This window comes from Schistocerca piceifrons, chromosome 2, assembly GCF_021461385.2.
Source record: "Schistocerca piceifrons isolate TAMUIC-IGC-003096 chromosome 2, iqSchPice1.1, whole genome shotgun sequence".
Taxonomy (NCBI): domain Eukaryota; kingdom Metazoa; phylum Arthropoda; class Insecta; order Orthoptera; family Acrididae; genus Schistocerca; species Schistocerca piceifrons.
In genome coordinates, this window is record NC_060139.1 from 967,811,481 (window position 1) to 967,835,452 (window position 23,972).

Below are 23,972 nucleotides of genomic sequence, written 5' to 3' on the forward strand. Positions count from 1 at the left end.
ACTTGAGCGAAGCTCGTAACAGTATTTTACAAAATTGGGTCTTGTCGGGATGACTGGACAAGAAGGTCCATAACGGTGACGGTCTCAATATATCGGGATGGATGGCGTTCCTATCGGTCCATCATGTCTGCCAGCTGCACTGTTCTCTGCTGACCACCGACTACAGACACCTGCTCACAGCTGAGAGGCAGTGACCTCATCTGCTCGTAAAACAACCTTTGTTAACCAAAGACTTATGTATCACCCATGTGTTCACGTATACAAAGACGCTTTCTGTGACAAATATAAAACATAAAACTACCACTTCTTATAACTTAGAAACCATACGCTATGACGAAAAAAACATTACTATCTGCGATGTTTACAATATCAGAGACTGCCAAAAGACATCAAAGTCAGATATCATTGTATTACGTTCAGGACATCAAATGCCACGCATCAAACTCTACCGAAGTCAAGTACCATTCGGTAAAACACTCTTAATAAATGATATTTGTTATTTATTATTGTCTGACAAAGCTTTGTCATAGTGGTTTATTTACAAGTGTTAAATCAACCATCGTTAAGGTACTATAGCCTCGAAATCGTTTTCTGCTATTGTGAATGTTTAAGCTGAATGAATAGTAGCATTCAGTTAATATATTCACAGCTTGCTTGATATTTAGTTACTAGTTATGAGTGACATTTTCAGAGATGAGGTACTGTAGGGAACCAGACAAGATTTGGAGAAAGTACCATGATTTTGTTGATAGAATCTTCTCTATCTTCAACTCAAATATCTGATGAAAACTATCTTTAAAAAATCCATCAGGGTGGAACAGCTATTTGAATCCAGCTCCTAGCAAAAGAGCATCCGTCTATGAACAAGACTTCTGACAGAAGAACAATTGCAGCATGACGAAGTTAATAACTGCTTTAAAAGTATTGTTGCTTTACATACAGATACATTAGAGCAGATTGGTGTAGGCTTAAAAGAACTGTTAAATATATTAAGCCAATAACAGTGTATGTCACAGGTATACAACATTTGCATATTTAGAAATGTTCTGGATAAACAGACTGACAAAAAATTTGAATTTTATTTCCAAAGTGCTTACAGTAGGTACATAAAATAAATCGGCGATGGCATACATTTTTTAACATGACGTAATTTTTTTAAATCACTGAGTACTCTTGTATCTTTGGATGGGTCTTACTTTTTACACAATTGACCTTACTTTGGACACAAGTTTTCGTGTCTGGGTCGCAAACAAGAGGTTCTTGACAAGTGGGCGTTGGCGTTGGTGGCTGTAAGACATCTTGGCCCGCACAAGATTCTCCTTCACCTGCAATATAAAAACGACGATTACTACAGTTATTTTAGATCAGCTTTCAGATATTACACAAGCAAGATACTACGCAAGAGAGATATCTAATATCACCAGTGAGGACAGAGATTTGTCAAAACCTTGAATTATTCTTAAAGAAGACAATATTATCAAAATTTTATCAAAATAGGTATCGGTTGCAATATGTTTCCATAGCCTCTGTTACACAATTATATAGACGTTGCTAAATAATTCTTGCATGCAAGCAATGATGTGAGTTGAATTTCAATGACTTTTTATAATAATAATTCTGTCATTTTAATAACGTGTAGCTAACTTCCTCATATATAACAAACACATCATTAATATTTACACATGTCTGTCCTTTCTATGAACCCCATAGAGCGACATTAGTAAATGCAGCTGTTTCTAATTGGTCGAACAGTACTGCAGGTGTTTCACAAAGCTTCTGGAACCTTCCACTACCCCTCCTTTTTCCCTTCTGGATAGAAAGAGCGAGCCAGCATATTTTGTTATTGTGCTTATGCTAGCTCGTTTTGAGAGAGACAGCCAAAACCGTAGCGATCCGTAATCTCCTTGAAAATTTAACTTCAGATTTCAAAGTTATCTTACTCACTTTCTAGTCAAAAATTTCCCTCTGTTTCGCTACTGCGAGACGTCCGTTCTTTCGTCAGCAAAAGCTATGTATTTACGGAGACCACGAATTTCTGCCAAGAAACTCTCCATTTCAGTGTCACTGCTACCTCATATACGTATTTCCTGTGTAAGTTTCTTGTGGCAATGTTAACTTTCAGAACAATACTTCTCCCGTGTGCTCTGGATCGCAAGCATACTGCAAAGATATTCGGTCACCGAAGGTATCATAGTCTTTGACTACCTGAGAAGAAATATATGAAGCAATAGACTCCGGCGAGCTGAAGCGACAGACAATGACAAGCGAGGGCAGCCACATGCTCTATGAGTGGATGCTCGTTCGAAGGAGACAATTCAGCCTAGTGGAGTCTTGTCTGATCGTTTCCTATCGTCGTTTCTGGGTGGTCACCTGCTAAAGCTCAGCTACAGGTGAGTAGTAGTAGCTTTATTCATCTGTAGATCTCTTTTTTGAAGGATATAGGACATGTCAAAGTATTTAGTAATTTAGATCAATTTAAAATAAGCTAAATCGTATACACATATATTCACAGACTTCTAGTTAGAGACAATCATTAGGTCTACTCCTGGTATACAATACCTTTTTTACAAATAACTTATTAAATAATGTAATGCCACATTGTTCACTCACATCTCACTAACAGTCACTGCATGCACTATACCCACATTGTTTCATAATACTTCACTCACTCCACACACACACACACACACACACACACACACACACACACACACTGGTGATCTGTGGGCCATTTTCTGTACCACAACTTCCCATTTGCTATCCTGAAAAACTGAGTCAGCATCCCTCCACAATGAGTGAAATGTTGAACTCATGAAAGAGGAAGAGGTGTTAGTATTGTGCCACGCATAGCTTGGGGGTAAGTATTTCTAGAAAGGGAAAAAAGAAGGAAAAAACATAAAGTGAGGGTGTTATGTGGAATGTTGGATATTTTATAATCATTATTATTATTATTTATTTGCATAACATTTTTATCAAAACCCTACTCTGTTTTAGCTAAGTAATCCTTCAATATATAAAATGTATAGCATAACAGGTACTGTTTAGCTGCCTTTTTAAATAAGTGTATTTTTGTAATTTCTTTGATCTCTTTTTGTAATTTATTGTACTGTTTTATTCCTTGGCAGAAAATGCTGTTTTGAGTTTTATGTGTAATTTTTTTTCTTGGTAAATGTAAGTTGAGTCCATCTCTTGTTGCGTGGACATGGAAAGAGCTGTAATGACCAATGTTATTTTTGATGTGTACAACTGACTGGTAAATGTATTCACATGGAGCAGTTAAAATACCCAGTGTTTTGAATGGATCTTTACAATGAGCTCAACTAGTGATGTCTTAATTTGAACTACGTTCCTTTCAGAAAAGGAATGCATGATCCTCCACCCCTTGAAGTAGTTCTGCAGTAAGAGTTTGCCTTTTCATATAATGATAATACTTCATCTTGGATTTCTGTGTCTCTACACCAGTGCTCAGTAATACGAACTACTGTGCAGTTCAAAGATTGGAGCTCAGCTTCTAATAGTTGTATTTTATTTTTTATTGATTGCATGTTTTGATGGAGGATTGTTAAATCTGTGAATTGCACCATGTTACTCTTTCCCATGGTTTGTTTTTCTTTGTGGCATTTGGTATATGTGATATTTGAGGTGATAAAATCTGTCTTGTGAGTGATCGTTTCACTATTTTTTAAACTGTTGGAGATACAGGGGAACCTGTTGTCTGGATTTATCCTAAAAAGACCTACTTTTCCTACCTATGACAATAGGTATTTTACCATGTGTGGTCCGAGATCCACCCCCTATACTTTCATGAATCAGCTGTACCAATCTTTCCTTCCCCGTCCTGTTTAGATGTAGGCCATGCCTAGTGAAACTCCATCTGTCGATAGTCCCGACGGGCACCAGAGAAACATGAGCCAAGTTGGTTGTCCTCAGAGCCATCCCTAACCCCACATTGATTCGCCTCACAGCTCCATCAAGGTGTGGTCGATCACGACGCCGGAACAGCTCAACAAAGTGTATGTTGGTGCCATGAGTCAGGGAAGCTATCTTGTCCAGGTCACCACCTATGTACGTAGTGGTTAAACACTGGACTCGCTTTCGGGAGGACGACAGTTCAATACCGCGTCCGACCATCCTGATTTAGGTTTTCCGTGATTTCCCTAAATCGCTCCAGGCAAATGCCGGGATGGTTCCTTTAAAAGGGCACGGCCGACTTCCTTCCCCGTACTTCCCTAATCCGATGAGACCGATGACCTCGCTGTCTGGTCTCCTTCCCCAAAACAATCCAAATCACCACCTATGTAATATGCCCCATCCCTGTCCAAACTGTTTCCCGCCCCACCCACTATCACTACATGGTCCTGTTTTGTAAAATCCCTTACATAAAGACACTAGGTCCTCTATCACATGACTAAGCCCTGCATTTGGCTTGAAGATACTGGTGGCCTGGTACGCTGCCCCTAAACTTTCTTGTAACTGATGGCCTACACTTCGCCTATGGCTACTACCTAGCAGCTGTACTTTCTTCTTCCTTACACTTTGTACATTCGTAGGCTTCTTGGCCTCGGTTGAAGTGTGTTGCACATTTTTTGCTCCTCGTTCTACTTGAGGCTCTTCTCCACTTAACTCTGGCAGTGGCAGATACCTGTTTTTGGTGTTGATGATAAAACTGTCAAATCGCGTTCTCTTTCTTCCTATCCTCCTACCAGCTGCCAGTTCCGAAGCTCCCTCCTCCCCCTTATCTCCCTTGATCCTTATGAGTTCCTTCGTTGCTTCCTCCAACTGTGCCTGAAGGGCACAGATTTGCCTTCCTGTTCCCCCATCAAAATGTTCCTACTGCATACTCTGTAGTTTTAGGAGAGAGCCTCTTCTGCTCTCCCAATATTCTCTCCACTGCATCCCCCCCCCCCCCCTCCTCCCGTGAAAATATTTCCTGAATCCCTCTACTCACTACCCTATAACAGCACCCACATTTCTCACTCATGGTCAGTTTCGAAAGAACAATTAAGTTTAAAGAATGTTTTAAATTTGTCAAGGACGCGGGATTGGTTGTGTGTAAACAAAAAACGACACAAAGGTCTTATGTGCGTTTTTTGTTGTTTTTTTTGTACTGATTTAGAGATACGACAGAAGAATGAATTTGTAATTAATTTGCTTTTAGAGAATTTACGTTATCAGGCGTGCTTGGTCAGGTTTTTATACGTTTATAACTCGGAAAATTGAGGCCTAGATCTCGTCTATCTAACTAGTAAACAATACGAAATATGTTAATTAAATACGATTTAGAAACGTTTAATTACACTTTTAATGCGACAATAGACACTGATGAAACTAGTTGCAGTCTTTTTTAAACGAAATTTGCACTATCGAGATAGCTTGTATAGAATTTTTTGTGTTTATGTCACCCAAAATTTCGGGTTATGTCGCGGTTATCGGAACTTCAGCTAAAGACCAAGTTTTTTCAAGAAGAAGCGCCGCTGGGACGCTAACAGTCAGTTGTGTGACAAGAACGACATTACAGCAAGTACACAAAAAAAAAATTAAATTTGACACTATTTTCTCTTAAACAAGTTCTTTTAGCGGACGAAGAAAATTGGGCAGAATGATGTACTAACTCGTTTTGAAGCTGATTTTTGATGGTCAGTCTCATACAATGAGTCACAAATGTATGGTGAGATTGTGGCTAGCGTCGCTCTACTTGGCGTAATATTGTTTGCAGCATTTTCTGTCTATAATGTGCATTTACGTATGTTCGGACTTAACATTCATTGTTCAGTGAGACTGAGACACATGGTGCAGAATCGGCCTTATATTGATCCATTCGAATAACAGGCTATTAGAATTCATCACACTCTCATTTAGTAAAATATTTCCAGCATTTTCCAGTGCATGATGAAGCTCTTGTCCTTTTTTTTTGGCCCAATATGCCACAAATTTCACGCACGGGCAATTGTATTCTCCGCTGTATCAGTGGTTATGTTCTGAGACAGAATAATTATCAACTGAATCGAAGCTTTGATAATGTATTTATGATACCCTGCCGTTGATTAATTTATATTGATAGATTTGATTATGCACATGGTGTTGTGAGTACTTTGTAACCTGCATTTAATTTAAGGTATGAAGCCTCAAACCTCTCCACCTTCAGCAGGAATGCCAGTTAAAGCCAAATACTACTACAATTATTACATACACTTTTAAGAATTCCCATCAGCAAAACGCTTTTGTTCGTTGCGTGCCTTACAGCTTAGACGATATGAATGTGGAGATTCCGAGACTGCTAGCTACTTGTGATGTCATGTTTGACTTGAGTGTTTTGGTTCTGTATGTTTCAAGTTCCTAGGCAAAAAAGTACAAGGTAACATCAGTGAACTAGCAAGCAGTAATTGTGATCATAAAACTCACTTATACGCCTACATCTATACTCCGCACGCCACCTTGCGGTGTCTGGCGGAGGGTGTTTTGTGTACCAATATCACTTCTCCCCTCTCCTGTTCCAGTCGCGAATAGTTCGCGGGAAGGACGATTGCAGGTAAGCCTCTGTGTGGCCTCGAATCATTGTATTTTCATATTAATGGTCTTTTCGGACGACGTGCCAAGGAGAGAGAGCAATACATTTGTTGACTGTTATAGGAACGTATGCTATTGGAACTTCAACAGTAAGCCATATCTGATGCAGAATGCCTCTTCTGTACATCTGATACTGAAGTTCGTTGATCATCTCTTTCGTGTATCAGCCCTCTATCGTTTAAGTGGCTCAAGGCAGGAAGTAGCTAGATCTTAAATACACTAACGGAAAATCGCAACAACAAAAAATAATTAATGTAGAGAAATGGCGTCGATCGTGGCGCAACACGCAGCAAACGATCGAGCAATTTTAAGCCATCCCAGTGTTGTGTGAAACTAGGAAGATCGGGTACGGAAACGTTGGATATGTGTCGGCAAGACTACTGCGATGATTACCCGTCAAAATCCCAGGTTTCCAGGTGGGCGAAGAGCTTTAAAGAGGGTCGGGACAGCGTTGAGGATGTGAACCGCTCCGGATACCCGTCAACCAGCAAAACTGACGAAAATATCGACCGTGTGCGCGGTTTATTGAACACTGACCGTCGGATGAGTGTCAGGATGGTAGCAGATGATCTCTGACTTGATAAAATGACAGTGTACAACATCATCACCAAAGAATTGTCGATAAGGAAAATTTGCGCCAAGATGGTTCCAAGGATATTGTCAGCTGTTCAAAGGCAAGCACGTATGGACGCCTGCCAAGACAGTCTCCAGAGCCCTGAAGCTGATCCAGAATTTTTAGATAACGTTATTACTGGAGACAAAACCTGGGTGTTTCAGTAGGACCCGGAGATAAAGCGCATGAGTGCCGAATGGCACACCACAGCATCCCCATGTCCAAAAAAGTCTTGCATGAGCAAATCAAAGGTTAAAACCATGCTGATTGTGTTTTTCGACGTCAGGGGCGTGGTTTGTCGTGGGTTTGTGCCCCAAGGCCAAACTGTCAGCGGTGTTTTTTTATTGCGAACTCAAGAGACTGAGAGGCACGGTCCATTGCGTGAGGCCAACCATGGTCAATGATTGGAAGCCGCATCGTGACAATGCACCGAGTCACACCTGCTTCATGGTGGATCTGGATTCCAACGATTCCCCAGCTCCCGTACAGTTCTGATATGGCCCCGCCAGACTTTATTTTGTTCTCGAAACTAAAACTTCCCTGAAAGGACACCGTCATGGGACCCTGGAGAAGATCCAAGCCGCCACGATGAACACTTTGAAGGCCATCCTGGATTCAGAGTTTGCGGTAGCATTTGAAGAACGGAAATCTCGCATGCAGCGGGTTGTTGACTCTCAAGGGTCATAGATTGAAGAGTTCTAAGTGGTTGTAGCGATATGTACAATAAATTTTCGTTCACAAGCTCAGTCTCATTACTTTTTATACAAACCCTGTATAATAAATTACCCTACGAGCGAGATAAGCCATTGCAAATGTGAAATGATGGTACATTAAAAACCCGTGAAACCGCCATAATGTTGAACACAAGCATGCCAACGTGCATGAGTTGTGCTGTACAGGTGCCGAATGTAAGTTTAGGGATGGAGTTCCATGCCTGTTGCACTTGGTCTGTGAATAAATGGCGTTGAACGCTGTTTCTGCATGAGGCTGCAATTGTCGTCTCAAGATGTCCCATACGTACTCGATTGGAGACAGATCTGGTGATTGAGCAGGCCAAGGCAACATGTCGACACTCTGCAAAGCATGTTGGGTTACAACAGCAGTGCATGGGTGAGCGGTATCCTGTTGAAAAACCTCCTGGAATGCTGTTTATGAATACAGCACGAATCATCAGACTGACATACAAATTTGCAGTTACGGTGCGTGGGATAACTACGAGAGTGATCCTTTGTCTTACGATATCGCACCCTAGACCATTAATCCATATGTAGGTCCAGTGCATGTAGCACGCTTACAGGTTGGTTGCAGGCCTTCACTGGCATCGAGGCAGAACCATCTTTCATCAGAAAACACGACAGACCTCCACCTTACCCTCCAATGAACCCTTGCTTGACTCCACTGAAATCACAAATAGTGGCGGTTTGCGTTCAGCGGAATGCATGGTACAGGGTTCTGGCTCGAAGCCGTCCTTGAAGTAACCACTTTGTAACAGATCGTTGTGTCATTGTGGTGCCAGCTGCAGCTCAAAGCGCTGCTGCAGATGCAGCACGCTGTGCCAGAGTCTTATGCCAAACATGACAGTCTTCCCTCTCGGTAGTGCCATGTGGCCGTGTGGAGCCCGCTTTTCTTGCGACCCTATATTTTAGTGAGTACCACTGCCAGATGTCGTGTAGAGTGACTATATTCCTGCCAGGTCCTTCTGCAGTATCGCAGAAGGAACATCCTGCTTCACCTATCTCTATTTCATGACCTCATTCAAACTCAGTAAGGGTTGATAATGGCGTCTTTATCACATTAAAGGCTTTCTTGACCAACAGCACCACACCACGTCCATGCTCAAAGGTAACTAACGGTCTCGACCGTTACAGAGTGTATTTAAAGCAAACCTGACTTGCATCCTCATACTGGCGCTACTAGCGCCACTCGTATGCGACTACCGCGAAATTTGAATAGTCGTCATCTTTCAGATGTAGAACTACACTAGCGACTTTAGTCTATGTTACACAACTCCTTCTTAGAGCTGTGATTCTTTTCCGTCAATGTATGGCCCTTTTCCTATGCAGTTTAGTTAGACAGCTTTTTTTTTTATCAAGAACTCCGCAAACAGCTATATTTTGAACCAATTTATTAAGGCACTATCGGTTTCGTGACTTGTAGCCTCATAATCAGTTGCATGTAAACATTAATACATGGTAAACAACATGTCAGAGGATACAGAAGATCTAACCTTTGTAATTATTCCAACGGCCTCGACTCAGTGGTAACACTGGCTTCCGTCAAATCACCAAAGTTAAGCGTTATCGGCCTTGGCTAGCACTTGGATGGGTGACCGTCCACGTCTTCTGAGCGCTGTTGGCAAGCGGGGTGTACTCAGCTCTTGCGAAGTCAATTGAGAAGCTACTTGACTGAAAAGTAGCGGCTCTGGTCATGGAAGCTGACAACGACCGGAAGAGTGGTGGGGGGAGGTGGGGCAAGACTGTAAAATTACAATTTTTGATATAAACGATATAGCAGTTGCTAAAGTCATAATAATCTCAGCCGCGTAATACAACAAGTGTCTAAACGAGAGGTCTAGCAGAATCACGGGAAATCACTCCTAGAAGTGCATGACACTCTGTAATGAATAAAAACTTTCTATTCCAGGACGAAAGGGAGGGGGGGGGGGGGGGGAGGATAAACCAAGTGTCTCCTCTTGCATCCATTCGAAACTTTTTATTGCACTAAAGTGAAGTCTCCATCTACAATTTTTCACCGTCCAACTGTCCTCTATTACCAAATTAGCCATTTCATAGTGCGTCAGGATGTGTCCTGTCAGCCTTTTCATTCTGTCTCCATTAGTTACGTAATCTACCCATCGGATCTTCAGCATTCAGCGAGAAGCGCGGTGTGATGTAGCAGTTTTCACTCTTCTTTTAGCTCTCGAGAAGGCCGTAACTTCGAGTCACATACACATTGGTCTTCGCTGTGCTAGCAGCTGTTGTCACATTAGCATCAAATTTCACCTGCCCAACGCCACCGTGGACGTATCACACGATGTGAAAGTATTTACACTACGTCTTACCCACATTTCACGCTTTTCTTTGACGCCTATCTGATGGATGTCAGAACCGCGACAGCCACCGTTGAAATCACGTGGTTTTCTTATCGTGGCAGAGGAAAACATTTCAGACACATGGCTGACCAGTATCGCCACGGAACGGCGTCAGGTGGTGGCATAAAGAGCATCAGTAACTCCACTCCTTCCCTTGGGGCGTAGATTGCCACACATTTCACCGTAAAAAACGTCAGTTTGCAGTGCGATGCACATCACGATAGTGTTCATGACTTTCTTCGACTCTGCAGACACGCCACCCTCCCCCTCGCCCCCACACCGATGAATGACCCACGTCTCGGAACATCGTGGGCCTGCAACCCCACGGAACTCGATCATCCTCCTCTGGAGTGCAGTGCGACCGCAGATTTCGCTTTGTTATGCGGAAAGGAGGACTAGGGACAATTAAAAACCATTGGACGAAATCTGAACGTGATCCAAAGCAGAAAAGGTATACGTATTTAACTGGCCGGTGTGGCCGAGCGGTTCTAGGGGCTCCAGTTTGGAACCGCGCGACCGCTACGGTCGCAGGTTCGAATCCTGCCTCGGGCATGGATGTGTGTGATGTCCTTAGGTTAGTTAGGTTTAAGTAGTTCTAAGTTCTAGGGGACTGATGACCTCAGATGTTAAGTCCCATAGTGCTCAGAGCCATTTGAACCATTTTGTACGTATTCGTCAGCCATCCTGTCTCATATCCTCTTGTGGCGTGATGTATGAGGCTGCGACATTGACACACTCATGAATAAACAGGAACCTAGTCTGGCAGCATCCTCGGTACCGCATGCGCACATTTGTTGGGAACTTCAGAAATGCTCCTGTACACAGACAGCTAGTCATTGATTCCTAGGGATCAGAGTCACAGGCATCGATTTGGAGACACCTTAAACTTTGCATGTGGCTAGCTGGGGTGTCGAAAGGGATGCCTGTCACACTGGGAGACAAGAATCAGTGACTGGCCATTTATCTACAGGTACATTTTTAAAGTGCTCAACAACGGTGTGCTGATGGCACTGAGGGAGTAACCAAATTGAGGGATCATAGAGGGATCCTTTGCCGATTTATTCACTCATGTGTCAATGTCGCGCCCCTCTGTGAGCACGCCACAGGAGGGCGCAAAGCAGGGGGGCTGAAAAGGCATAAACATCATTTGCTGCTTCGGATCACGTTCAGATTTCGTCGAATGGTTTTGAATGTCCCTAATGGTTCCAACCTGTACACCACAGCAAAAACTGCCTTCGCATTACACTCCAAAAGGATGTGATAACGTTCAGAGGGGTTGCAGGACTTCGATGTTCTTAGACAAGTGTTAAGTTGTCCGGGGTGTGTCAGCAGTATCAAAAGTTGTTAAGAAAGTCGTCCGTTGCTCATCGCATTGCGAGTTGTCGTTGTCGACTGCGAAATACGTGGCAACCAATCCCTTTATGAGCCCCCTGTGTCCTTTTCGTATCGGTACTGAGCGTTGGTGTGTCTGAAATGTTTTCCTCAGCCAACAAAAAGAAAACAGCGAGATTTCAGCGCTGGGCGTCGCGGTTATGACTTCCATCACAGAGTCGTCAAAGTAAGGAGTTAAATGTGGGTAAGAGGCGGTGTGACGACCTTCCCATCGTGTGACCCGTCCACGGTGGCGGTGGATAGAATTATTTGATGCCAATATGACATTATTAACCCACCTTACAGCGCACACGAAATTCTGAGCTCTGGCGTTTTCTTCGGATTCGTCGACACCTTCGCCGTGCTCGAGGATGACGTCTCAGGGTGCTAAGCTTTTGCTCCATTACACAGGAAGGGTGTGGCATCTTTGAGCCAAAAGTCAAGTTTCTGTGTCGCAATGGGAGACAGTTATGGAGTTTTTTGAAAAAGTCACACTTTAATTGTGTTGCACAGTATAGGCTGCGGACTACCATGGCCACAGGTAGATACCAGTCAATGTTCACAGCCAGAAGTTCTTGTCTGAACCGTAGGAAATGACGCTGTTCTCTATCGATACTATGTATTGTTGGAATGACAGGTCTGAGTAGTGCAGATATTTTAAAGGGATGCAAATCCCTTCACAATTTAGTGGAAAAGAAACTTTCCAACGTAGCAGCACACGTCTGCTGTTGTGCTGAAGGCAGATTTCCGGCAATTTTCAGATACAGACTCAAGGCAGCTGCTTTTACACTTTAGAAAAGTGTAGATACGTCGGTGGGATGATATGACAGAAGCGAACTTTAAAGTCATGGCAATGCTTCCTTTTGAAAAACTTTGAAAGCGTATGGTAACTGAAAGCCGTCAAAAATAACACAAAATTGACAAAAAATGGGGAATGAATGAAATAAAAATGATAAAAATAGGAGAAGAATTACAAAAAAATTCTAGTACCTTCCGCCATGGAAGTCGAACACGCGGCAGAACAAATGGTCGTAGTCAGCCCATAGCGACTATTCCGCGCAGCGGCTCTCGCGCAGCGAGGGCGCCACCGCTAAGCCACGTGCAGACAGCGGCCAATAGCCGCTCCCTCCGGTTTCGTATATAGGGACCTGCTCTGCCCTAGTCCAACCCCCTCTTCCTGCCTCCTCCTCAGGGCTCCCTCTCCTCCCCCTCCCTCCTTCTGAGCGGATTTCCCCTCCTACTCCCCCTCCATCTCTTGTGCCTTCTTTCAGTGTCTCTGCGCTCCCTCCTGCCCTGTCTTCCCTTTTCCTCTCCCGCCCCATGTGTCTCCTGCCTCTTCGTGAACCCACGGTTGCCCCTCCTCTCTTCATCCCGCCGCTTCCCCAGCTGCCCCATGCTCTCCCCTCCTTTTCCATCCTCTCTGACCTTTCCCTCGGCAGGTCCCACCTGGTAGTTTTATTCTTCGTCGTGTGTACTCCAAGTGGGTTTTAAGTGTGTTGTTTCGGAGTGTTTTTTAATACTGTGGCCAACTTTTAACCTGTGCATGCGCATCCAGTGTCTTCTCTGTGTTTTAAGAATCGCCAACTGTGTTTTTTAACTTTCTGGTGACTTTTTTTAACTGTCCCCAATGACCGTCTACATGTCAGTGTATTTTTACCTCCATTTTCTCCCCTTACTCTGTTTTATGTTCCCCTTTTTTACCTCCTTATGTATGTATTATTTTATTCTTGTTTTAGTTTTCATGTCACTCGGCTGAAGAGCGGCGGATTGTGCTGCTGACAGCCCTCCCCTGCCCATATGGGGCAGGGGAATGAAATCACAATAAAGGAAAAAAAAACCTAGTCCAGCCAGTCTGGTACTCGCTCTGGATTTCGTTTGTATCTCGGCGGTACTGCGTTCTGGGCGTTGCTCGTTGTTGACATTTGCCTGGCTCTGGCTCCGAGCGGATTTACGTTTGGTGTTTGGTGTTGTGGTTTCTACAAGCCTCCGTTGTTAATCTCCTCCTTGTTGTGTCGCTCATAGTCGGTCGTGGTCGGTTGTTGTCGTCGTTGGTCTGTCGTCCGACTCGTCCTGTGTTTACCCGGTGGTGCGTGCTCCACCGCCGGCGGCTTCCCCGCCTGGCGGCTCCGATCCGCGGCCCAAGGCGTTCCCGCTGTTGGTTGTGGTTACTACAAAAATAGTCTCAAAATCTACCATGTGTCTGTTTGCTGTCTCTATGCATAACATTTTTGTAATGTTCCTTTCATTTCAAATTAAGTGTGTCTGTACTTCATTTCTCATATGAAATTACTACAGATATTGTTTTTGAATGATACATATAACAATGAAAAGAATGTCGGAGCGACATCAACTAGTGTATGCATATAAGAGGATGTTTAACAAGTTTTACTCGCTCACCGTTGGTGGGTGAACCGAAACAAGTGTGGCGAACGTCGCTAAAGAACCGACACTGAATCCCGCACATAACTGAATAGTGCATATGAACGCCAAAACAGCAAAACAGTAGAGAGAAAAGCACACACAACGTGCGGATGTGCGGATACTCACCCACGTATTTACGGCAGCTGTCGCAGTAGCCACATAAACCACCATTAGGAATGAAGATCCCACCGTCCTCCTTGCATTCGACCGGGTCAATAGCTATACATTTTATCTTGATCGTTTTGCAGTCGATGTGTATAGCGATAACGCAGGACACCACAACGGCCAAGGCGATCAATGCAGTTATTAATCTCAGGGGCACCTGCAAAGACAACTAACAATAGTAAACTCCACGTTAAATGTGAAGAACATGATACCGAAGACATCATACACTTACTAAAAGTCGGTGTATTCTTCGTCTCACCCCACGCGTAGAATAGTTTATTAATAGTTCTGAAGCGTAGATGCAGGCCAATATCAAAAGATACAATATTATCGCTTAAATAAACAATTCCAAGACAGTTTTCAGAAGAGTTGAGGAGTTAGTTCCAAGACAAATATCGTTATTGTCTAGAATTGTCCTGGGAACACGAAAAAACTACATGATTATTTCTACGATATGTTTTAAAATGAATGTAAACAAAAGTGAAACAAAGGTAATGAATAGTAGTCGTATTAAATCAGGCAATGCTGAGGGAAGTAGACAGGGAAATGACACTAGAGGTAGTAGATGAGTTCTGCTGTTTGGACAGCAAAATAATTGATTGTAGCCGGTGTGGAGAAGACGTAAACTGCAGATTGGCAATAGTAGGAAAAGAATTTCTGAAGAAAAATTGAATTGTTAGGAAGTATAGCCTTGTACGTAAGTGAAACATGGACAATAAAGAGTTTAAACAAGAAGAGAATACAAGCTTTTGAAATTTAGTATTATGGAAGAATGCTGACGATCAGGTGTGTAGATAAACTAATAAAGAGGTCTTGAACTGAACGGAGGAAAAATTGTGGTACAAACTGATTAATAGAAGGGATCTGATGATGGGACACATCTTCAGGAATGGTAAGTTTGGAAATCGGGGAAGTGTGGGTGGCAAAAACTGTAAAGGGAGAGCAAGGATTGGTTATAGCAAACATCTTAAAATAGTTGTAGGATGCAGTAGTTATTCGGTGGTGAAGAAGCTTGCGCAGGATAGAGTAGGGTAGAGAGCTGCTTCGAACCAGTCTTAGGATTGAAGACCACACTAATAAAAACGTGGTTTTATTAACCTAAAGTTATGATTTTCCCAGGAAAAAATAGAACTACATCTGTAATGCAGAAAATTCTTGTATCTTCATGTTTCCAGTAGTATTTGAAACGTCCCCTTTTGAAGAATTATATACGAGACTGTGCTTATCTTGACACACAATATTTTTAGCGCAACGCAATCTGACTTTCAAAAATCCATACAAAAGAATGGCCCTGACTAACATTAACCTATACGTTTCACAAATCACTTACTTCACAAAAATCTTGGTTACTCTGATAAGCTACGCTCGTCGTCACTATTATTTCTCTGTTTACTTTGGAGCCTAGTGTTACGTTTCTCACACGCCATTATTGTCACAATATTTCACACGATAACACAGAAAAGCACAATTTGAAGAGCAAAAATAAGAGAACACATTAACATAGCACTGAAAATAATATCTAGTTAATTGCAAGCGCAGCTGCGAAATACTTGCTGCAAATCTACATGCATGCCACAACTGTTTTAATGTACAACAATGAAAAACTACAACTACAAAGGAAATTCTCTCTATAATTACGCGCTAGTAATAAACAAAAGCTACACTAATTACACAAACTACAAGAAAATATCAGAAGATTCCAATGAGGTATCCTCGGCTAAGGGTCGACATATGAAACGTCCCCTTTTGAAGAATTATATACGAAACTGTGCTTATCTTGACACACAATATTTTTAGCGCAACGCAATCTGACTTTCAAAAATCCATACAAAAAAATGGCCCTGACTAACATTAACCTATACGTTTCACAAATCACTTACCTCACAAAAATCTTGGTTACTCGAGCTACTGCAATAAAGCGAGCGCCACTACTGCCAGCTAAATAAAAGATTCAAACTACTGAAGGCACTAACTACTGATAGGCATAGTTAGCAAATGAAAGATTTTAATAGAGAACAAACAATGTATTTACCTTAATAGTCATAATATATATAGCAGTTCATGACAAATTTCAAAACTCCACCATCTCTTTCCCCACATCCACCACTGCTGGCGGCTCACCTCCAACTGCGCAACGCTACGCGCTGTTCACAGCCAGCTGCCCAACACTACAATGGCGAGTATTACAACAATGCAAACTAGCCACAGACTGCACACAGCACAGCCAGTGATTCTCATACAGAGCGCTACGTAACGTTGCCAATAAGAAAACATAAACAGCCTACTTACATATTCACCTGCTAAATATCGATACTCGAGAATGCACGGGCAACCTCGGTCAGATTACTGCACGGAGCAACGAAGTAGATCTACTCCTAAGAAAGCACTAGGTTGCAGAAGGCACGTAAGTATGTATGCCGTTTCTATACGGTTCTGCATGGTTTACGATGTGTATCCATGCGAAATCTTGACTACACTGAGGCAACAAAAGTCATGGGATACCTACCAACATCATGTCGGACCTCCTATTGTCCGGCAGCAACTCGACCTGACATGGACTTAACGAGTCGTTGGAAATGTCGTGCCGAAAAACTGAGTCATGCTGCCTGTACACCCGTTCGTAATTGCGAAAGATTTGCCAGTGAAGGACTTTGTGCACCAGCTGACTTCTCGATTAGACCCCATAAACGGCTCTGAGCACTATGGGACTTAACATCTGAGGTCAGCAGTCCCCTAGAACTTAGAACTACTTAAACCTAACTAACCTAAGGAAATCACACACATCCATGCCCGAAGCAGGATTCGAACCTGCGACCGTAGCAGCAGCGCGGTTCCGTACTGAAGCGCCTAGAACCACGCGGTCACCTCGGCTGGCAGACCCCCATAAATGTTCGAAGGTGTTAATATCAGGCGATCTCAGTATCCAAATCATTCACAGTAATGATCCAGACTGTTCTTCAAACCAACCACAAACAATTGTGGCGTGGTGACATGTATGGGAACAAGAAGCCACGAAAGGCCGCAGATGGTCACCAGGTAACCGAACATAATCATTTCAAGTCAATGATGGGTTGATTTGGAAGAGATGACCTAGTCCACTGCATATAAGCACAGCCCACGCCATTATGGAACGACCACCAGCTTGCACAGTGCCTTGTTGACAACTTGGGTCCATGGATTCGTGGGGGTCTGCGCCACACTCGAACCGCACTGTCATCTCTTACCAACTAAAAACGCGACTTATCTGACCAGGTCACGGTTTTCCAGTCGCATAGGGTCCAACCGACATGGTCACGAGCCCAGGAGAGGCGCTGCAGACCATGTCGTGCTGTTAGGATAGGCACTCGCGTCGGTTGTCCGCTGCCATAGATCATTAACGCCAAATTTCTCCGCACTGTCCTAATGGATACGTTCGTCATACGTCCCTCATTGATTTCTGGTGTTATTTCACGCAGTGTTGCTTGTCTTTTAACACTGACAACTCTAGACAAACGTGGCTGCTCTCGGTCGTTAAGTGAAGGCCGTCGGCCAGTGCGTTGTCTGTGATGAGATGTAATGCCTGAAGTTTGGTATTTTTGGCACTCGATCAGGATATATGCATTTCGCTATCTCATAACTTTTGTCGTCTCAGTGTATGTTGTTCAAACACAACTGGCACAGACCATTAGAAAACAAGTGTAACATTTCTATGAAGCTGAACGGTTTCAGTCACAAATCGAGAAATAACTTACGTTTCTCAGGTTCAACGTCTATAGTACTACAGCGAAATTTGAATGAAGTTGACACAGGGGAGAACTGACGGAAGTGTCCTCGTTCCCTGCCGTGTAGAGTGACGCGAATGCTGTTGGGCGTGCTTAATCTACCTGCTTGGGGCGCTACCTTACCATGTTGTCCGAACTGTGCGCTGGCGTGTTTGTGCAGCTACTGCTCGCTGCCGCTGATTAGCCGCCTTATATAACGACCGAAGGCCCACACAGCCGCTGCGGGCTAGCGGACGCCTTCTGGGAACAGCCTGTTGAAACCACAGCATGAGGCCGTAATGTCTCCTAGGCACCAAGCATGTCGTGTTTTGATCGTTTTGAATTAGCCTAATTATAAGTAAATCATTTATCTTGCACATTATTGCGTGGCTAGGGAAAATGCACACACAGCGATCATAGGAAAAGCAGAGGAAAATTCATGAATAAGTGAAAGGGTGGTATCGAAATTAGGAGAAAAAAGACAGCACATGCTAATCGAACATTCAGAAACACAAGAGTGAAAAAAGGAATAACGAAGCGCAGTACACTTCACAACAGAAGTAAAGGATCACTTTTTCGAAACCCTGTAACAGCCTCCTGTTACGACGTATAAGTTTCAAATAGAGCACAAAAGTGCCTACAACCCTCCTCGGTGTATCTATATCCGGATCCCGCTCCAACTACTGCCGGGTCTGGGTGCTGACGAGTCCTCTGCATTTGGCTCGGTCCTCCCACCACTTTTCTTCCTCCACTCCCTGCCAGGTCACACCTCTCCTTTCCACAGATATTCTCACTCCCATTTTCCACCGTGTTCTTGGGCGCCCTCCAGGTCTTTTCCCATCCATCTTTAGTTCTCCGTAATTTTGAGGAGACTCTGCCCATGCATCTTCTTAACATGCCCATACCATCTTAATCTCTTTTTTTTTTCAATTTCTTACTCTCTACATTCCTTACTCTGTCCATTCTTGTTTTTCCCTTAACTGCTCTGACAAATCTCATTTCCCCTGCTTGCAGTCTGCTCCAGTCCCTTTATGTCGTTGTCCATGTTTCTCCACCACAGGTGATAATAGGGAAGTAATAATTCTTCTACATAAGGAGTTTTGCTTTTTCTGAAACTTCCTTATTCCAAATCAGGTGTTTTATTGTTTGGTAGAAATTGCCTCCCTTCTGTAACCTCCTATTAATTTCGTTAGTTATTCTTCCATCCCTAGATATTTCACTCCCTAAATAAGTGAAACTTTCTGCCACTTTGAGGGGTTCTCCATTCAAGGTAATATTTCCGTTGATCCCTTTTTCTCTTCCAAATACCATTACTCCACTCTTATATTTATTTATTTTTAATCCACACCTTTTCATTATTTCCTTCCACGCATCAAGTTGTAACTGTACATCTACCTCTTTATCACCCCATACGACCATATCATCTGCAAAAATCATCTTTTTGTCTTTTTCTTTTACTACATCTTTAACTGCCCTATTCATTCCCTGCATCATAACATTAAAAAGTGCAGGAAATAGAATGCTTCCTTGCTTAAGTCCTTGTCTTATTTCGAAGTATTCAGAGGTCCCCAATGGTGTACTAATTTTACAATTGGGTCCTCTGTACATTGTCTTTATTACATTAATGTATCCATCTTCTACATCTATCTTCTTCATTTCTTTCCAGAGTCTTTCCCTATTAACTGAGTCATATGCCTTTTTTATAGACATAAAAACCATTATCACCCTTTTGTTATACTCCCAACTTTTTTTCCATCAGTTGACCCTCCTCTGTAATGGTGCAAAACCGCTTCGCACTGCAACGTCACTCTCGGGCTCGGCGACGCTTCAGACAGCGAGGTGTCGGAACATGTGAAAAAAAGGCCACAGCCTGTAGCTTTGTGTGTGCTGTAGGATGGGTTAATGGTGTCACATTTTCACCAAATTTCATCTCAATTCCACCTACCATCACCGTTGATGTGTCACATAATGAGAAGGTCGTCACAGCCCCTGTTACCCAAATGTCACCCCTTCTTTTAATGCCTCTGCGACGGGTAACAGAACCACGACTACCCGCGTAGATATCTCGCGTTTTTCTTATCGGAGCCTGGGGAAAACATTCCAGACCCACCGACGTTCAGGGTGTGGCGTCAACAAAACCACCTTTCCCTAGGTGTTGATTCTCACATATTTCGCGGTCGGAGACGACAGTTCGCAATGCTATGAGCAACGGGAAGTTATGATTGACAACCTATGAAACTGCTAGCACCCTCGGATGTTTCAACTCTCTTATAAGGACATTGTGGGGCTATATTCTCATTGAAACTGCTAGCACCCTCGGATGTTTCAACTCTCTTATAAGGACATTGTGGGGCTATATTCTCATTGAAAGTGATCGCATTGCTTTAGAGTACAGTACGACTGAGGATGTTGTTCGTGTACGTTTTGCAGCAAAGGGTATTATGCTTTTTCAACCCTCCTGTTTTCCGCCATCTTGTGGCGGTATCAAATGGGAGTGTAATATTAACACATATGTAAATTAAATGACAAAGGGTCTCACTCTCCAGTTCGGCAACACTCTCGGTACAACCTACGCACCTTTGCTGCGCCCGTTAGACGTGCTCCTTCAGAAATTTCGACACCAAATCGGCCTGGCGGCTGAGGGTTAGGCAATCCCTTCCATACTGATTGGGTAGGGTTTGCCTACTTTCAGGCCCTAGAGCAGCCCCCAGGATGAACTGGTGTCGAAGTTTCTGACAGGTACATTTGTAACGTGCCCAACAAAGATTGCCTGGATGCAAGGAGAGTGTTGGCGAACTGGCGGCTCTTAGAGGCACCCTTTGCTGTTTTGTTCTCACACATGTTAATGTTCCATTCACATGTGGTCACGCCACAGGATGGTGGAAAACAAGAGGGCTGAAAAACCATAAGTACCATTTGCTGTTTCGGATCACGTTCATATTTCGTCAAACGTTTTTGAAAGCCCCTAAGAGAGAACACCCGAACACTAGAGCAACAATAGTGGTCTTGCCACACTCCGAAGTGGTGCGATCACCTTCAATGGAGATACAACCCTACAATGTCCTTAGAGAAGGGTGGAAACGTACGAGGGCGCCAACAGTGTCAAAGGTTGTTTAGAACATCTCTATTTTACTCATCGCACTGCGAACTGTCGTTTTCAGAAGCGAAACGTGTGGGAATCAACGCCACAGAGAAAGGGGTGGTGTCATTGATGGCTTTTCGTGTCGAATCTGAGTGACGGTCTGTCTGGAATATTTTCCTAGGTCACCCCTAAGTAACCTCATGATTTCAACGCTGAGTGTCACGGTTCTGTGAAACATGGGCTCTGGCAACCTTTTCATCGTGTGAATCATCAGTGTGGTGCTGGCTAGATTTGTGGTGAGATTTATGTCAATGTGACATAATTAAATCACCTTAACCTCACATGAACTTCTGAACTGTGGCCTTTTTCGCATGTGCTACGGCCTTGCTGTTTGAAGTGTTGCCGAGCCAGAGGACGACATCACAGGGCGTCACCCTTTTGAAATACACTCCTGGAAATGGAAAAAAGAACACATTGACACCGGTGTGTCAGACCCACCATACTTGCTCCGGACACTGCGAGAGGGCTGTACAAGCAATGATCACACGCACGGCACAGCGGACACACCAGGAACCGCGGTGTTGGCCGTCGAATGGCGCTAGCTGCGCAGCATTTGTGCACCGCCGCCGTCAGTGTCAGCCAGTTTGCCTTGGCATACGGAGATCCATCGCAGTCTTTAACACTGGTAGCATGCCGCGACAGCGTGGACGTGAACCGTATGTGCAGTTGACGGACTTTGAGCGAGGGCGTATAGTGGGCATGCGGGAGGCCGGGTGGACGTACCGCCGAATTGCTCAACACGTGGGGCGTGAGGTCTCCACAGTACATCGATGTTGTCGCCAGTGGTCGGCGGAAGGTGCACGTGCCCGTCGACCTGGGAACGGACCGCAGCGACGCACGGATGCACGCCAAGACCGTAGGATCCTACGCAGTGCCGTAGGGGACCGCACCGCCACTTCCCAGCAAATTAGGGACACTGTTGCTCCTGGGGTATCGGCGAGGACCATTCGCAACCGTCTCCATGAAGCTGGGCTACGGTCCCGCACACCGTTAGGCCGTCTTCCGCTCACGCCCCAACATCGTGCAGCCCGCCTCCAGTGGTGTCGCGACAGGCGTGAATGGAGGGACGAATGGAGACGTGTCGTCTTCAGCGATGAGAGTCGCTTCTGCCTTGGTGCCAATGATGGTCGTATGCATTTTTGGCGCCGTGCAGGTGAGCGCGTATCATGTCATTTCTGGAAACCCAGAATCTACTATGTAGGAATCAACATGGATTCCGGAAACAGCGATCGTGTGAGACCCAACTCGCCTTATTTGTTCATGAGACCCAGAAAATATTAGATACAGGCTCCCAGGTAGATGCTATTTTTCTTGACTTCCGGAAGGCGTTCGATACAGTTCCGCACTGTCGCCTGATAAACAAAGTAAGAGCCTACGGAATATCAGACCAGCTGTGTGGCTGGATTGAAGAGTTTTTAGCAAACAGAACACAGCATGTTGTTATCAATGGAGAGACGTCTACAGACGTTAAAGTAACCTCTGGCGTGCCACAGGGGAGTGTTATGGGACCATTGCTTTTCACAATATATATAAATGACTTAGTAGATAGTGTCGGAAGTTCCATGCGGCTTTTCGCGGATGATGCTGTAGTATACAGAGAAGTTGCTGCATTAGAAAATTGTAGCGAAATACAGGAAGATCTGCAGCGGATAGGCACTTGGTGCAGGGAGTGGCAACTGACCCTTAACATAGACAAATGTAATGTATTGCGAATACATAGAAAGAAGGATCCTTTATTGTATGATTATATGATAGCGGAACAAACACTGGTAGCAGTTACTTCTGTAAAATATCTGGGAGTATGCCTACGGAACGATTTGAAGAGGAATGATCATATAAAACTAATTGTTGGTAAGGCGGGTACCAGGTTGAGATTCATTGGGAGAGTGCTTAGAAAATGTAGTCCATCAACAAAGGAGGTGGCTTACAAAACACTCGTTCGACCTATACTTGAGTATTGCTCATCAGTGTGGGATCCGTACCAGGTCGGGTTGACGGAGGAGATAGAGAAGATCCAAAGAAGAGCGGCGCGTTTCGTCACTGGATTATTTGGTAACCGTGATAGCGTTACGGAGATGTTTAATAAACTCAAGTGGCAGACTCTGCAAGAGAGGCGCTCTGCATCGCGGTGTAGCTTGCTCGCCAGGTTTCGAGAGGGTGCGTTTCTGGATGAGGTATCGAATATATTGCTTCCCCCTACTTATACTTCCAGAGGAGATCACGAATGTAAAATTAGAGAGATTAGAGCGCGCACGGAGGCTTTCAGACAGTTGTTCTTCCCGCGAACCATACGCGACTGGAACAGGAAAGGGAGGTAATGACAGTGGCATGTAAAGTGCCCTCCGCCACACATCGTTGGGTGGCTTGCGGAGTATCAATGTAGATGTACATGTAGATGTACACCGAGGCACACAGGGCCAACACCCGGCATCATGGTGTGGGGAGCTATCTCCTACACTGGCCATACACCACTGGTGATCGTCGAGGGGACACTGAATAGTGCACGGTACATCCAAACCGTCCTCGAACCCATCGTTCTACCATTCCTAGACCGGCAAGGGAACTTGCTGTTCCAACAGGACAATGCACGTCCGCATGTATCCCGTGCCACCCAACGTGCTCTAGAAGGTGTAAGTCAATAACCCTGGCCAGCAAGATCTCCGGATCTGTCCCCCATTGAGCATGTTTGGGACTGGATGAAGCGTCGTCTCACGCGGTCTGCACGTCCAGCACGAACGCTGGTCCAACTGAGGCGCCAGGTGGAAATGGCATGGCAAGCCGTTCCACAGGACTACATCCAGCATCTCTACGATCGTCTCCATGGGAGAATAGCAGCCTGCATTGCTGCGAAAGGTGGATATA

The 23,972-nt window shown here is 44.2% G+C and overlaps 1 protein-coding gene across 1 annotated transcript; it reads right to left on the bottom strand.

Moving 5' to 3' along the window:
* Positions 1 to 1,060: 1,060 nt before the first annotated feature.
* Positions 1,061 to 18,150, bottom strand: LOC124777754. The gene is made up of 3 exons (XM_047253256.1): positions 18,113 to 18,150; positions 14,190 to 14,385; positions 1,061 to 1,325 (listed from the first exon to the last, which is right to left on the bottom strand). The coding sequence occupies exons 1-3, from the start codon at positions 18,113 to 18,115 to the stop codon at positions 1,156 to 1,158; spliced, it is 369 nt and encodes a 122-aa protein (XP_047109212.1). The 5' UTR covers positions 18,116 to 18,150; the 3' UTR covers positions 1,061 to 1,155.
* Between the last annotated feature and the right edge of the window lie 5,822 nt (positions 18,151 to 23,972).

What these genes read in the sequence shown, in the direction of transcription:
- LOC124777754 (XM_047253256.1), bottom strand. An exon ending in CAGCTGCCGTAAATACGTGG is followed by an intron (nt 1,326 to 14,189) that starts GTGAGTATCCGC and finishes TTTATATTGCAG; the next exon opens with GTGAAGGAGAATCTTGTGCG.